Source organism: Megalops cyprinoides, chromosome 20, assembly GCF_013368585.1.
Source record: "Megalops cyprinoides isolate fMegCyp1 chromosome 20, fMegCyp1.pri, whole genome shotgun sequence".
Taxonomy (NCBI): Eukaryota; Metazoa; Chordata; class Actinopteri; order Elopiformes; family Megalopidae; genus Megalops; species Megalops cyprinoides.
The window spans coordinates 24355001-24370561 of record NC_050602.1 but is presented as its reverse complement, the minus strand read 5'-3'; the positions used below and the strand labels follow the sequence as shown (position 1 = coordinate 24370561).

Below are 15561 nucleotides of genomic sequence, written 5' to 3'. Positions count from 1 at the left end.
AAAGGGTTAACCTTTGACCCTTGACCTTTTCACATTTCACTGAATACTCTGATAAGTCAAATTAAGCCTAAGATTACTATCAGTCCAATACAAAACTTTTCAAATAAAATAATTTTTTCAAGGGTATGTTTGCATCAGTTGTATATATAGCCCAGAGGACACAAGGGTATAAAATTACAGGCAGGTATTCAGGTGCAAAAAAATTTACACATATTGATTGACATCTCTCACATATGCTTACAATGTATCCATGTCTTGAATCCCTACCTAATCAAAATTCAATAATCTGCACTTTCAGCCTCTAACAGGCTGAATAGAGTCCAATTTTCTCCTTGAGCAGAGAGCATACTGACCCAGAGGATGTGGGTTTAACATTAATTAGGTGGAGTTCTGAGATGAATTATAATTCGGGTTTTATGCCTAAAATTGAAACAAGTACTGGCATGCCTCTCTCTGAAGCAGTGAGAATGTTGTTTTTCACTGGACTGATTTCACAGTGAGACCGAGCTTCTGTTGTGCTATGTACCTGAATATACACAAGTTTGTGTATTGTGGAGGATCTGCATTGAGAGACAAGCTGTGTTGTACATCATTTAATGTGCAAATTCATCATGCTACTTCAACATTGTACGGTAAACATCTTAATTTCTGGATTGTTGCAATTCATTTTCATACAGCAGCAAATGGCCTTCAGCACAGAATGTACTACATAGTGGTTCTCCAATTTAAAAAACCGTAAACATTACAAGAACATAGTACTTGCATTAGCAAAGAGGTTAACGAATGAATGTGGCAACAGCAGCACCAAACCGCTGCAATTAATCAATGAAACTTCCTTCAGAAGTGGGAAAAAACATCCAATTTTCGTGTAGTGGATGCAGAAGAATTATAATGTGCTAATGTCTGAAGGCACCCCTTTTTTCTGGCTCCCCAAAATCAAGTCCACTTGGAGTTGAGATCACTTTTAGTATGGCACAATCTAAAAAAACTAAAAAAAAAAATAAAGTGGGAAATAAAATTCTTAATGGTAAATGTACACGGTACACAAACGAATTCACAAACAAATAAAATAATGCCGACGCATTTTTTCTTTTCTCCCATTGCGATTGTACAGTATGTTGGATCCCCCCCCCCGCTGTTTCCTGAAGGCCCGAGGAGGAGGAGGAGGGAGGTGACAGTACCGGTCCAGCAGCCTTCACTAAGAGTCCTTTGTGTAGGAGATCTTCTTCCACAGCAGAGTTTTCAAGTTGTTCAGGATGAGCGAGTGCTCCATCTCCATCTGGTCGGTGTTGCCCTTGAGGGCCATGCAGGAGTAGAGCTGCTTCTCCAGCTCCTCGCGGATCTCCGAGGGCGCCCCCCTCAGGAGGTAGTCCTTGAGCGCCAGGCAGGCCTTGGCCAGGTTGGGCTGGAGCACCTCCGGGGTGCAGCGGCGCTTGGTGAGGTCGCAGGAGGTGCGGCAGTCGGCGCCGTACACGCAGTCGGCGTCAGCCTCGCAGCGGCGCTCGCGCATGGCCTCCCGCACGGCGGCTTCCGGAACGATCCGCCGCATGTCCACCATCTTCAGGTCGTGCTTGTCGTTGTAGCCGAAGTTGGCGGCATGCACGTCGCACATGAGGAAGTTGCCGAAGGTGCCGTGGAAGACGTCCTCCACGAACTCCAGCAGGCCGATGGAGATCTTGGCCTTGCGGGGCCAGGACGGGGTGAACCACTGGTCCATGCCGCGCCTCAGGCCCGACGGGATCCACAGCTCCAGGACCCAGGGGATGCTGACCCCGTACAGGGAGGTGTGCTGCACCCTCTCAGTGACGTACAGGTCCCCGCAGAAGCCCAGCAGCCTGGGCGTGTGCTCCTTGTCCTGCAGGATGATCATCAGCAGCACCTCGTTCAGCTGCAGGAGCGCCCACGCCGACTTCGCCTCCGGCAGGGAGATGTGGCCGTCCTTGTTGCCGTCGGCGACCGACAGCACCAGCGCCACCAGGTCCGGCAGGTTGGCCTGCTCCCCGACCTTCGCCTGGGGAAAAAGCACAGAGCCACGGTCTCAGTTCCACACCCGCCTCAGTTTCACATGGGACCTACAACACTACAACTACAACATCCTCAACAATTTATCACTGCCAAACAGCAGATCTCTGACAGCAATCACCTGTCAATCATTACTATCAAATCACTTTTGCCACCAGCAACACGTGTGTCATCAGTAATCTTCAATTTTCTCTTGTGATTGCAAGATTGTGATGTAATGTTGGGAGGAACTGTTAAAGTAAATACGGCCAGCCCCCATTTCACAACACGCTGTTTAACAGCGTTTATAAAAATTCCAGCATTTATTGTCGCATGGTATGCAGTGCTGATTTACACCGAGGCACAGGCTGGGGACTGAAAACAACAGCAAAAAAAAAAAAAACAGCAGCAAGGAATTTTTTTTTTTTTACCCCGGGGTGTTGCCTTTAATTTGTTCTGCTCATTCAGTGAACTCATGAGGGGAAGCTGGAGATTGATTTATTTTATCCTTTGAGAGAGTTCTGCCTAATTCGCCATGTTAATTAACACCTGTCTGAAGGCTGTGATTTGCATCTGGCTGTTCTCTCTGTCCTGTCATTTCCTAACCATCACACAGTGCATTTCACAATACTAAACATTCATACTGCACTTCATATGTAACTTTATTTAACTGTGTAAATACTTATAGGGAATTATGTTGCAAATCTTGTAAAAATATTTGTTTATCAAGATTTTTGTGGCAAAATAGATTTCTGGGCTGTGTTCAGGAGCATAACCCAAACTTATGGCACTGTATTTATGAGGAGACCAGGATTCAGGCCCTGGTCTATGATGGGGCTCTCAGGAACACACTATGTCATGAAAGCAGGTGCCGCCTGTACGGTTAAACCACCCCTGTTTTAACAGAAGCAGGAAGACAGAGACTCCACACCTTCAGCTGGCTGAAGACCATCTCTTTGAACTTCTCCACGGAAGTGCCTTTGGTGGGCTTGTCGAAGAGCGCAGCCTCCTTCCTGGGCTCCATCTCCGCCCCCAGCTCGTAGTGCAGGACCTCCCCCATTTGGCACTTGACGACCCCCTCCAGATCCCCCCAGCTGCCCGTGTACACCTGAAACATAGGACGCCGGTATGAACTCAGGACTGTGGAGACAGGAGCAGCCAATCAGGTGAGGATGTGGAGCGCGGTTGGCGAGCCCCTGACCTGGTTGTTGGGCTTGGTGGACAGACACTTCCCCAGGTACAGCGTGTCCTTGTCGCACAGGCTGCTGCAGGCGGAGCCATCGATCACCCCCTTCCTGTATTTGTCACACTGGTACGGGGATGGGGTGCGTTAGCCGCCTCACAGGTCCAGAGTACAACTGAAATCTCCACAATTTTCCACACACAGGCAGTCACTCAGCCTCTAACACACTATCATTCTTTTGACAAGCCACGTCCACACGGAAGCCTCAGTGGCACTGGTTACAGTCACTCAACTTCAGCCTTTACAACGACCCATCCAGTGACAGTACTCACAACAGCACACCAGAGCTTTCATTCACAAAAGTTGGCCACAACACAGAGCTGGCAATCACAGATCACTCATCTTAAAATCAGATAAACATGTAAAACTCCTGACTGAGAGGGTCATTTTGAATACGTGCTTTAAGCTGAGATAAGGTGAGAGAAATGGAATCGGTGTACAGTTTACATGATGGATATCATAAATGAGACAGATGAGATGGCAGTGCGATTTCTTTGCATCTGTGCACCAGTAGGTGGCTCTGTTAAGCTGCACACTATATGTCCACTTAACCATTTCTTGTCATTGTGGTTTTTATGACCTAGAAAGGTACGCTACGTCCCCACACCACATTAGATGCGCTTCCTCTCAGCCAAACAGAAAGCAGTGATTATCAGGCTGGTTTCCCTGTATCTGAGAGGCCATCTGATACCTGCTTGATTTGCCTAAGCTGACATCAGCACGACAGCCACTGGGGAGGTGATGCAAAGGGGGGCAGAAACGCGTTTTGGGAGATAACCATCTACGGATTACTCAGCAGCTGCGGCTCCCTTCTGCTGAGACGTGTTCCCCGAAGAGGAGGTGTGATTTACCAAGCCGTTCCTCTGCCTGTCCCACACAGACGAAACGGGCCCCGGGGTCTAATGAAAACGCGGCGGGGAGCGCGTTCGGGGTGGAGCGCGTTCGGGGCGGAGCGCGTGCGGGGCGGAGAGGCCGGCACACCCTTCACCCCCTCTGCAGACATAGTAGGAGGCTTTTGCGAGCAGCTCTGCTGTCTGTCACAGAGGCCTCCGCGGTGCGACGGCCCCCTAATCCACGCCTCATGGTTCTGTTAGCACAATGTTATCAGCAGGATGGCGTCCTCGTCCAGAGCAACCGAAAGGATTTGCGATATATACACAGATAAGGCAAAAAGGCTGTGTGTTCTGAATAACAAACACATGGCTTAGTGTATGGGCAAGCAGGATATCCTACAGCCCTTCCCCCTGATGGGCTCCCTCAGACAGGCTGCCTCTGTGTCTCTGGATCCTCCTGGATGAGTGTGTGTGTGTGTGTGTGTGTGTGTGTGTGAGAGAGAGAAAGAGAGATAGACAGGGTGTGTGTGTATTTGTGAGAGAAACTGTGTGTGTGAGAAAGAGACGGTGTGTGAGAGTGTGAGTGTGTGTGAGAGAGTGCGTGACAGCGTGCGTGCGTGTGTGTGTGTGTGTGTGTGTGTGTGTGTGCGCACCTGCCTGACCTGAGGTCATTCCTACAGAAACTCTTCCCCTCTCAGCTGGACTGCATCCCCCAAGGTTGAGGGTTCAGGGTCCGGGGTTCACGGTATACTCACGATGGCATTCTTGCACCCGTGTCCACGGCACAGCTCCGTGTAGGAAGAGTACTGCACGTACACCACCCAGCTGCCGACGAACACCGCCAGCCAGGTGAAGAACAGGTACTTCACACGCAGGTAGGAGAAGCGAGCCTGTCGACAGGGAGGGAGATTCGGCTGTCAGCCGCAGCTGGCGAGAGAGCGCTGAGCTACACTCAAAGCGGGGAATTCTGCCCATTTCAGGAATGATCTTTCTGTCATTCAGAAGAACTGTGACATGGGGAGGGTTTCTCAGCTGGCTGTCCACATTCTTATGCTAAACCGCCACAACTGAAGAACCTGAATTCTGTTGTCCGAGTGACACAGGAATTAACAATTCTTCATTCCTATCTTATCTGGAAGGAAGAAACAACAAGATAACCATGGAGGTACTGTTCTGCAGTGGAATTCGTCTTTTAAGCTTACCCAGAGCAACTTCCAGCACAAAAGAACAGAAGTGTATCCATTCAAGCTGAATGAGCAACAGTGTCAGACCAGGCTAACACTCCCAGACCAGTGAATGTGAGTATAACACTATTCAACCTCCATCACAAATTAATTTGTACAATTTGTGCCACCTGACTAGACAGCCTAGAAAATAATAAGCTAATATAGTAACGTTATGCCTTTTAATTAGAAATTTGCACAGTAGCTACAATTATTTGATATGGGAATATGCCCTTCAATGGCTCCCAAGACTGAATATTCATATAAGGAACCACACTTTTTTTAACCCCCAGGACTGCTTGAACTTTCAGTTCTCTGTTTAATAAATAATGACTCACTGCAGGGTGATTGGCATTCACTCACACTGTCAGAGAGGAAAATTAATAATATGACAGCATTATCTTACATTGTGCGGCCTACCTTTCATGAATTATGATGAGAAAGAATAAAACTCAATTTTCCCCAATTTTTTTTTTTGCTAATTTATAAGCTTGAACGCTGACTTGGGTGTTCAGCCTCATGGTCACGTACTCAAATAATCAAATATTTGAACTCATATCTACTTTCAATGACTACTCATGCCTTCCCCTGCTTATCCCAGCTGGGCATCAGTGGCAGAGCACATTTCTAGTACAATGCACAGAAGAGATGTATTTTTGGGCTGCACACAATTCAACGACAAGCTGCTACAATCCAGAGAGGGTTTTACCAAGAGGTACGGATTAATCAGACGGGGTGCAAGGTTTAGCAAAAGGAGGCTCCTGCCAGTGTCCTTCTACCTCTCCCCGTCTGTGTCCCTCCCTCTGGACACAGTGCCCTGGCTAAAGTCTCCGGCTCAGACGCAGAGTTTTGGAATGCTGGAGACAGGTGAGAGGGCAGTGCGCATGACAAATACTGTCTGATTGATTCAAATGCAAAAAAAACATGCAAATCAGAAAGTAGCCATCTACTATGCATGAGAGGAATGGACTTAAATCCATTCCGGCGTCATTTACCGCACAAGCCCACAGCACAGGGCGTTCATCTGTAGTCCGGAATAGCCACTGTTTTCATGAACATCTCTGCTTTGGAATAAAGTGTGCACACAATTGGTGCAACTTCCTTGATTTTAGAACTTGTCATTGCATTTCAACCTGCTCCCTTCATGATGTATTTCCTTCTCAGATCGTAAATAAATACATATACATTTATATGAGGATGGAATAATCAGATGTGTGAGTTATACCCAGTGACACAGCACCATCTGCAGCTCTGACTGAAGTCAGCTCAGTCCATGCCCGAGAGAGAGCTCATTACAGCTGGGTCAACACAGGGACATCACTAATGAACCCCTTTAATGAAGTCTTCCAAAATCAGACAGAATCAGAGGTCATTTCTACGGTGGCAGGGGTCATATATTAAAATCGCCCGGTGATGTCTCAATCGGAAAGAGGGAGTGAACAGGGAGATACGTTATGCAGGAAATACAGCTATAAAGGGCTATAGTACATTTTCATTGGTTCATTTCCAACTACATATGGGTGTAATTACAAGGAAACAAATCACTACAATACAACTGCCACATTTTTTCTTCTCAGAAAAAGGAGGCCCTGCTGTTTGAATCCAAATAGGACGCTAAGAAAAGCCACCTTGCTCTACCATGTGTCATTAAAAATCTGTGGCCAGGGGAAGTCTGAACTGTTTCAGTCATAAATGACTTCAGAGGATACTTCATTTCTCTGGAGCAAGTCCCCACTTCTCTTTAAAGCCAAAGATACTGTAATATGACCAGTAGTATGGGTATATTTGTAGAAATACCACTACAGTGATCATGATCTGTGAGAGGGTGTGTACACACACACACACACACACACACACACGGGACAAGGATGATGGTCTCTTGATAAACGAGGAATGCGGAATCTCTTGCCGTGTTTTTATCGTGCGGGTTACATCACCTGATCACCAGACCTGAGCAGGCCCAGGAAAGGTGAGTAAACACAGAGACAGAAACAGATTGTTCTAAAATGAACGATACCATTGCTGTCACACCTGAAACGCAAAAGAAAGGATCGTTTGAACAAACACCCCATTCTCTTCTTGGCATTAACCAAAACGCTCTGGCACAAGACCATCCTGCTTCAGGACCTCATTTCTCTCCTGTCCTTCTGGCCGCTGATTTAACTTTGAGAACACCACAGGAGTAACGTTATAATTGCACCTCCATCTTTCTCTTTCGCAGATAAGTAAATGCACTATAAAACTGTTCCACTGCCTTGTAAACGTACATTACTTCCACGGCCCTAACGCCCGCTGTGAGGGTAAAATAAGACTATTCCCAGGCCAGCGGTGGTTGTGGGCAGCATTAATATCAGCTCCTGGCTTTGATGCATCAATAGCTTTGTTCCAAACCCCTCCCCTGTGATTGACTCACTGTTCAAAGCCACACTCTACCCAAATGAAGAGCGATCCTGCATTCAACAGTCAGATCGATACTGGAAAGAGTGGGGGAGGCCAAAAGCCAGCTAACTAACAAGGCCAGTTTCATCTTATTTATCCATGCCGGGTGCATGAATAACTAGGAACCGTCATTAAAAATACATACGGCAGATTAGAGCAAGCTGTCTACTTATGTGAGTCATAAACTAGACCACTGCCTTTGAAATCCTGCCGGATGAGAGCAACTCAGAACGGTTTAAATGACTTTAGGTGAGACACCCAGTGCCAACACTAAGTCGTACCCATGTCTCCCGCCCCAGAAAAGCCACTCCGGTGGGGTTCCTGCACCCAGCGTAGAGCTGGATATAAATAGCTAATAAATATTGTAAACAAAAGCTGCCGTATGAAATATGCAACGAATTACCCAGATTGCAGAGGAATAAATAAAACAGAATGCGAGAGGCATGAGCCGAAAGCCCAGATCAGAAAAGTCTGTGTTAAAGATGATATCTGAACGTTATAAGGGGCCACGGCATGACACCCCCTGTACGAAAAAAAGAAAATCCAGAGGAACTTATGTTAGCATCATAACAGCAAAAAACTGTTTGCTGCGATGTGAGTGATTAACGAGCAGCAAGCATTGGAGGAGACCATTAGGCAAATTATGGCTTCTGTGTTTCACAACCATATTCCATCGTTGTGGCGAACCCATTCATTACCCATGTGGCTGGTGGAAGAGCAATTAAACTTGCATTATAATAAAAAGAGCAAATGCGACTTGGTTCAGGGGAACATTATTAGCAGTAATTACCCACAGCCTTTTAAAATCCTATTCTAGCACCGCTGTCAGGTTTTATAGCGCAAACGATATCACAGGGAATGTTCCTCTGAAGTGTGCGGGAGTTTGCTGCGATACAGCGGACACTAGAGCCGAGCAATACAGACATCAGTCACGCCGAGACCCGGGCATCAAAAGCCAACTGTAAACAAGCACCCCCGCAAGCTGAAAACCAAGCGATGAAACCGAGGAGGGTTCCCGTTAAACCCTCGGCGACTTGACATTTCTAATCGGAAATCTAAGACGGGGACTTGCGGAGCCGTTCTTTTGTCGTGGAGGAGAAGGAGGAATAGGTCATTGTGAATGGCGCTGAGGGGTTTTGGGGCGTGAAAAGAGAATAACGTTTCCGCTGTCCATTGTGCATTGTGAAGAGTGACACTGATAAGGATCAGGGCTGCTTCTCTGCCTGAAAAAGAGTACGAACTGGGGGGGTGGGGATGTGTGTGTGTGCGTGTGTGTGCGCGTGTGTGTGTGTGTGTGGGGCTACTGTGTCACTTCAGAGCGAACGCGGCTCAGTCAGGCGGCTCCCTCTCGTAGCGGTGCGGGCTGCCTGTATGCCCCAGCCGAATATAACACGGGCGACACGGGGAAAACAAATGCGAGAAGGGAAGAGCTGGAGGTAGCGCTGAGAGACCGGAGCAGTGAGCGGAGCTGACAGCTGGGAGAGGGAGGGAGCGAGGGAGGGAGACGGAGGGAGAGGGAGCGGCGTCCGTGCTGTCTGAGCCCGCACACTGTCCCGGCTTTCGGCTTCTGGCTCACTGGAGCTATCTCTCTTTATTGGTGCAGCGCTCGCTAACCCCTTTCTGTCTGACAGTGCAGTGTGTCTGCATCTGTGTGTCTGTGTTAACTGTGTCCCGGCTTCCTTCCTGTTCTCTGGCTAGCAGGGTTGCTGTGACTCGGGGAGGGGAGAGTGGAGGGCCTGAGTCAGCCGTCAGGCTTGGGAGACTTTTTCTGTGGGGGGGTTGGGGGGGGGGTGACTATCCTAAAGCTGTCATTCCACACACAAGGGACAGCTTTAATGGAGGTGAGAACAAGCACCGCAGCACCTCTCAGAACAACCAATTAATGAATGAAATTTAAAGACTACAGAGACCTTTTTAAGCATGCAGGTTCTTGCTGATGAATCAGAACACTACAGGTTAAACAAGGCTTTAAAAAATGCTTCTTTAAAAAATCACTGCTCGCAGCTGTTTTCCAGAGCAGCTTTGGTTCTATTTTATTATTTTCTCTTCAGTATTTTAAATTGTTCCTTAAAAAAATGCTCATCCATTTCCAAATAAATGTTGGTCTGTAGACAGTGGTAAGTATCCATCTGATGAATTCTGAGCCAGCACACTGGTAACATGTGAGCGGTGCTTATTCACTGTGAGTGTTATAATTAAAACATATCCTTATTCACTGTAAGTGTTGCATAAAAAACATCTGCTTATTCACCGTGAGCGTTGTATTTTAAACACTTTTTCATTCACTGTGTTTGAAACATTTGCTTGTTCACTGTAGGCGTTGTATTTACACTTGCTTACTCACTGAAAGTGTTGCATTGAAAACTTTCGCTTGTTCACTGAAAGTGTTGTATTTCAAACATTTGCGTATTGACTGCAGGTGTTGTTTACCAACAGCAGCCAGTTGTCAGGGTGCCCTCTTGGCCTTCCCCTGCACCAAGCTCTCTCCTTCTTCACCTCACTACAATGTTTCTAGCAACAGCTTTCTCCCAAATCTTGTTTCTCCAAACAGCTTAAGTGTAATCTATGCACCTCATGCTGACGGTACACATTTTCCCACAATGAGTTGGCTATTAATCCATCGCTATATTTACCTGAATATAATAAAGATATCCAAATAACATGTCAGATTGAACTACAATTTTTACTGGAGTCTTTAAATTAAAGGTCCCAAAAGCTCTCCTTCTGATAGAAGCATGACAAGGGAAAGTAAAAATTCATTCCTCTCCCAGTTCAGGTAGGCTGGGTGCTACAGGTCAGAACCCGTTTCAAACCTGAGCTGTGTCATTCACAGGCTACTGTGGCGCCCTCTAGCAGTTCACCAGCAAGTCTGCAAGTCACTCGGATGATGTCAGTGAAGACGCAGCTATCCTCCAATCAGCCCTCACTTCACTGTGGGATTTGTAGTGTGAGAAACAGCTGCACGCCAGTGTGAACTGCATTCGTCTCATCAGTGCTCCCCTGCAAATGTAGAGGGGCGTGTGAAGACGAGAGCCTACAGCAGTACAACTGGCAACCCCGAACAGTGAAAAAAAGTGGGAAAAGCACTAAAAAAAACAAGAAAAAATTCCTCTGAATAAAACCGAAAGCAACAGCAGTGCATCTGTGTCAGCTGTCAGCAAACCTGACATCAAAAATTGACAATGACCAAGGATTAGCTACACAGCACCACCTTAGGACATGACAACTTCAAAAGGCAGAAAGCACAGGTCATTAAGACTGCCCTGTACCATACCCTCGGCACTAGAAACACCTTCTGTATCAGCCAATTGGGCTGGCTTGACAGCTATACTGGTGTGCTGACCGATGCTGTCCCGCTAAGGTGATTCTAGCACGGAGAAGTCGTGTCGGAGCCGAAGAATCTGACGCCGTCAGTGAAGCAGCGGGATGTTCAGCTACACACCTGAACAGGAGGCCGGTCTAACACGCAGGCCGATCCCGTCTGGGAGTGTGTGTCTGCAGCTTCGAGCGTTCCTGACAGCTCTCTGATGGCCCGTCACGCATCTTCACACCCAGCAGCGGAGTCTCTACAGTAAATCAATCACCCGTCAGCGCCACGCCGGCCCGTCGGCTCCGAGGCTCGCCCCGATCCCGCCGCTCTCTCAGCGGGGAAATGCGTGCCGCCTGGCGGGTCCCTCGCCTGGCCCCGGACATCTGCTCCTTGATATACACACATACACACACACACATACACACACACACACACACACACACACACACACACACACACACACACACACACACACACACACACACACACAGAGTCACGCACAACACGCTATACACACTGTCATTCACTGCACGCCGGGGCGAGCTCATACTCCACGCCCCGGAGGCGGCAGCCCGTGCCGGCGCCGATAAACTCATAACTTAAGAGACGACTGCAGAGGGAGCCAAAACAGGTCCAGGCGGAGGGGCCGAAAGAGTGCCTACCACCACCACCGCTACACAGCTCTAATGAGGGATCAGACACGGGGCCCCGGCTGAATTCATCTAATTAAGCCATCGCTGTAAGGTTTGCTTCCCTATTACCCGCAGAGTGGAGGTTTTGGAATGATTCCCCGGACTCCTCTGCCGATCGATGCGGCTGAGCAGCTGAGAGGAGGGCCTCGGAGAGTTTCGTCCCATTTATGAGTTAAATAATGCATGCGATAATGCCAGATGGCTCTGAAAGAGTTAAAAACGCCATGTGTCGACTTTAAGGCTTTTGCAGTCGTCAGCTGCAAGGCAAACGCTGGAAAAACGTGTGGGAGTTGTGGATGGTTCTATAAAAGTGGCCAATAAAGTAAATGACTTACTGTGTGTAATAATATTTAGCGTTGGCTGGTCTAGGAGGAGTGGTCTCCTGCAGGTCTAACTTTCTGCAGGTCCCAAGTTCAGAGTTTTGAGGGAGGAACTCTCAGAGTTGCAAGACAGAGGATGTGTGCTAAAATCAGGCTCAGTCTTAAAGGTCCCTTTCACCTGTGCGGCAACAGCCAAGATGACAAAGTCTGATTTAAAACCCTGTGGTATGGCATGAAATTACTTGCCTGGATATTGTTGTTAACTACCCATGACTTATGAGTTTTGACAACATTCCAGCGTTCACTGGAGACACTGATAACGAGATACGTACCATCTGTGTTCAGGTAATATTCTTCTGCCCTCATGAATACACTGCTTGTACTGCATTCTATCCTGGTGCCATGCATTCCATGAATTTGGAACTGTCAGCCCCTGGTTGCCTAAGCTCTGGCCCCATCCCTGTTATTCTTCTGCGCAGTGTCAGGTGGTGAAACAGGGCTGCCCAGAGAGCAGAGACAGACTCCATCAGCTCGCTCAGGACCTGGCACTGCCCTGGATCCTGCCTGCAGTCTGTGGGAGGCTGGAGAGCAGCTCACTCGGCAGACCGGGCACCTGAGACCGGGCATTACATTACATTACTGTCATTTAGCAGAAGCGCTTACAGAAGCGCAGAGTGACTTACATTGGTTACAATTTTTTTTTTTTTTTTTTTTACAATGTTATCCATTTATACAGCTGGATATTTACAGAGGCAATTGTTGGTTGACTACCTTGCTCTAGGGTACAGCAGCAGTGCCCCAGTGAGGAATCGAACCGGCAACCTTTCATTTACGAGTCCTGCTCCTTAACTACTACGCTACACTGCCACCCAGGCCCTCGAGTCCAGGCCCGTGAGACCAGGCCCCCTCTCCACCCTCCCGCACGTCTGTGTGGATCCCACACGCCCTCATTAAAGCACAGGCACAAACTCCTCTCTGTGTCTGGGCGGAAGAGGGGAAGAAGCTCAAACAAGCCTCTGCAAACAAACCGAGGCTGAGAGAGAGAGAGAGAGAGGGAGAGGGAAGGAGAGGAGCCCTGGCCGATATCCCCTGGCCAATCAGAGCACCTCGGACGCCGCGGATCAGCTCATAAATCCCCACAGCCCTGAGAGCACGAGGTTGAGCTCACTCTGACATGCGCTGCCGGGCGCGCCGTAAACACACACAAACCCTGCCGGCTGGAGAGTCCATTACTCTTCCCAACAGCCCGTGTCTGCACCAGCACTTCCCCTCTCCCCGGGACACACTGACAGAGGTTCGCAAGGGACGTCCGTCCGGCACTCTCACCATGAGACATTGTTGTGGTAACACGTCGCACACGGTGTCAGAATGTTTGAGTGAGAAAACCAACCCTGCCGACGTGGCTTCAACAGTAAACACTCAAGATGGTGCTGAATGTTATGCTGGATATTACGCTCTCGGGGGCTGTGGCAATGCCACAGGTTAAGTGGATGGATTATTTTTATCAATGTTGTTGCACGCAAGCAACCGCCGCTAAGTGTTTTTCCTGCTTCAGAGACCACGGGCTGTGCTGTCCAGAAGGGCATTCACACACGAAGGCGAGAAACGGAACCTCGCTTCTGCTCCATTACACCGCACGCTGCTCGGAATCACAATTAACGAAGCCTTAGCTTAGCGTTTGCGAGCCGGATAAGCCGTCGTTTGTTTTCCCGCCTGCAGCGAAAACTGGGGTTCTGGCGCTTTGAACTTATGCAAAACTAAAACCTAGAGCGCATGTCGCCTGCCGCTGATGAACAGAATTAACCTCTGAGATGACATTGTGACAACTATAGAACAGCCGCTGTGCCGGAATCTCCCCTGGGTTCGGTTCTGGGACAGCTGTCTGGAGGAAAAGCTATTAGAGGAAGCCAGTTTGATCGCAGGACTCAGCTGAACACTGCAAGGGCTTATGGGAAAGCAGGGAAAAACTAAGTTATTCCTTCAGATGCCTCTGCGCAGGGAAAGGTGCTCGGACAGCTCGGCGTCGCATGCCAGAGTTGTTTCATTTGACTCGAGCTTGCGGTCATCTCTAATCCGAGCTCACATCTCCACAGGTAACTCACAGCAGAGCCAGAGGGAAGTTTCAAAAGGAAGAAGAAGAAGAAGCTGGTCTGTAGAGGTCAGACCTGGAACAGTAAATCCTACTACATAACTCCCAGTCCAGACTCTGCACTGAGGCGTGTGTCTATCTCCCGAATCTATTCATATTCAAACGCATGTAGAAAGGAGCCGAACCGGGAGAGAACTCTAAATGTCACTGTGACCTTTATACTGTGCTGGGAATATCGAGGATGTCGATTTGCATGCCGTTTTGATACGGGGCGGAGAGAGGCAAATTGAGTTTTTAGGCCCGAGGCGAGGACGGCTGCTTAACTCACTTCATCACAAAAGTCTTTAACCCCACTCACACAGGCGGCGAGGAAGCGGCGAGGAAGCGGGGATGAAGAGCGGTACGAGGCAGCGATCATTAAGACAGAATTGTCAACATTGATTCTCGAGCAGGGGGGATGTAAAATGTATCCACCGCCGAGTAATTAAGCGGGGAACTCCTGAAAGAAAACAAATATGTGACTGGCTTTACGGGTCAATACAGCGAGGCTTTAATATCAATGAGGCTGCCTTTTTAGCGTTGCTGTTTCCACGGCTGCTTGCGGCTGCGGGGGGGGGGGGGGGGGGGGGGGGGCGCGGAACACTAGTGCTTGTGGCTAATGGGGCTATTGACTGCGGCCTTCCTCTATTACATTTCATTACAGGCGGCGAGGCGGAGTGATCTCCAACAGGAAGTACGCTACAAAAAAAGGAATTCTCTTAAAAGCAAACAAAAATATTTTTACAAGATTTTTCTCTCTTTTTTTCAAATGAGAACATGTTAGATTCATTTCTGAAAGCGTTTTATTTATAACACTGAACACGGTGCTCTAATTCTTCTCAGACAGTGCTGTTCTCCTAAAATTGATCATTTTTAGGTAATCTCGTGTTGGGCAACATTAGAAGCCCCTTCGTGTACCCCTTCTCCTTACAATACGAAAATAGCCTAACAATATGTAACACGGTACGTAACAAAATACACCTTGTATCATACAGAAACAGTCCTCTTAAAGAGGAAACTACTTAATTATAGCTTTGTGGGATTTCCCACTTCTGAACACAGTGCATTGTGGTACATGACAGTAAGCCTGAGGGTAGGGTATTCTCAGCCTTCAGAACAGACAGTGTTGCAACAAGTTAAATAGGGACAGCTCAAACAACAGATAAAACACAGAAATAGACACCAATTATACTAACATCACAGCCAAAGCATTACTCCATGCTTCAGTTTATTTTAAGTATACAATAAAAGACAGACTAAAATTGTAACCATCAGATAAATCTCATTTCACTACAGATCAAAGGAGACTGCTTCTATATGACAGTTTTTAAACATTTTTACTTTTAAATTTCCCTGATTGCTAAAGTAGAAG

The 15561-nt window shown here is 47.9% G+C and overlaps 1 protein-coding gene across 1 annotated transcript in view; it reads right to left on the bottom strand.

Annotated features, from left to right (window-relative positions):
• Positions 1-388: 388 nt before the first annotated feature.
• The window catches only part of dipk1aa (divergent protein kinase domain 1Aa), a 27882-nt gene continuing 12709 nt past the window's right edge, over positions 389-15561 (bottom strand). The window contains exons 3-6 of the mRNA XM_036554369.1: positions 4833-4967; positions 3203-3310; positions 2933-3109; positions 389-2011 (exon numbers count right to left, since the gene is read on the bottom strand). Of these exons, the coding sequence (XP_036410262.1) occupies positions 1199-2011; positions 2933-3109; positions 3203-3310; positions 4833-4967 (1233 nt within the window). The 3' untranslated portion in view covers positions 389-1198. The remainder of the gene's footprint in view (positions 2012-2932; positions 3110-3202; positions 3311-4832; positions 4968-15561) is intronic.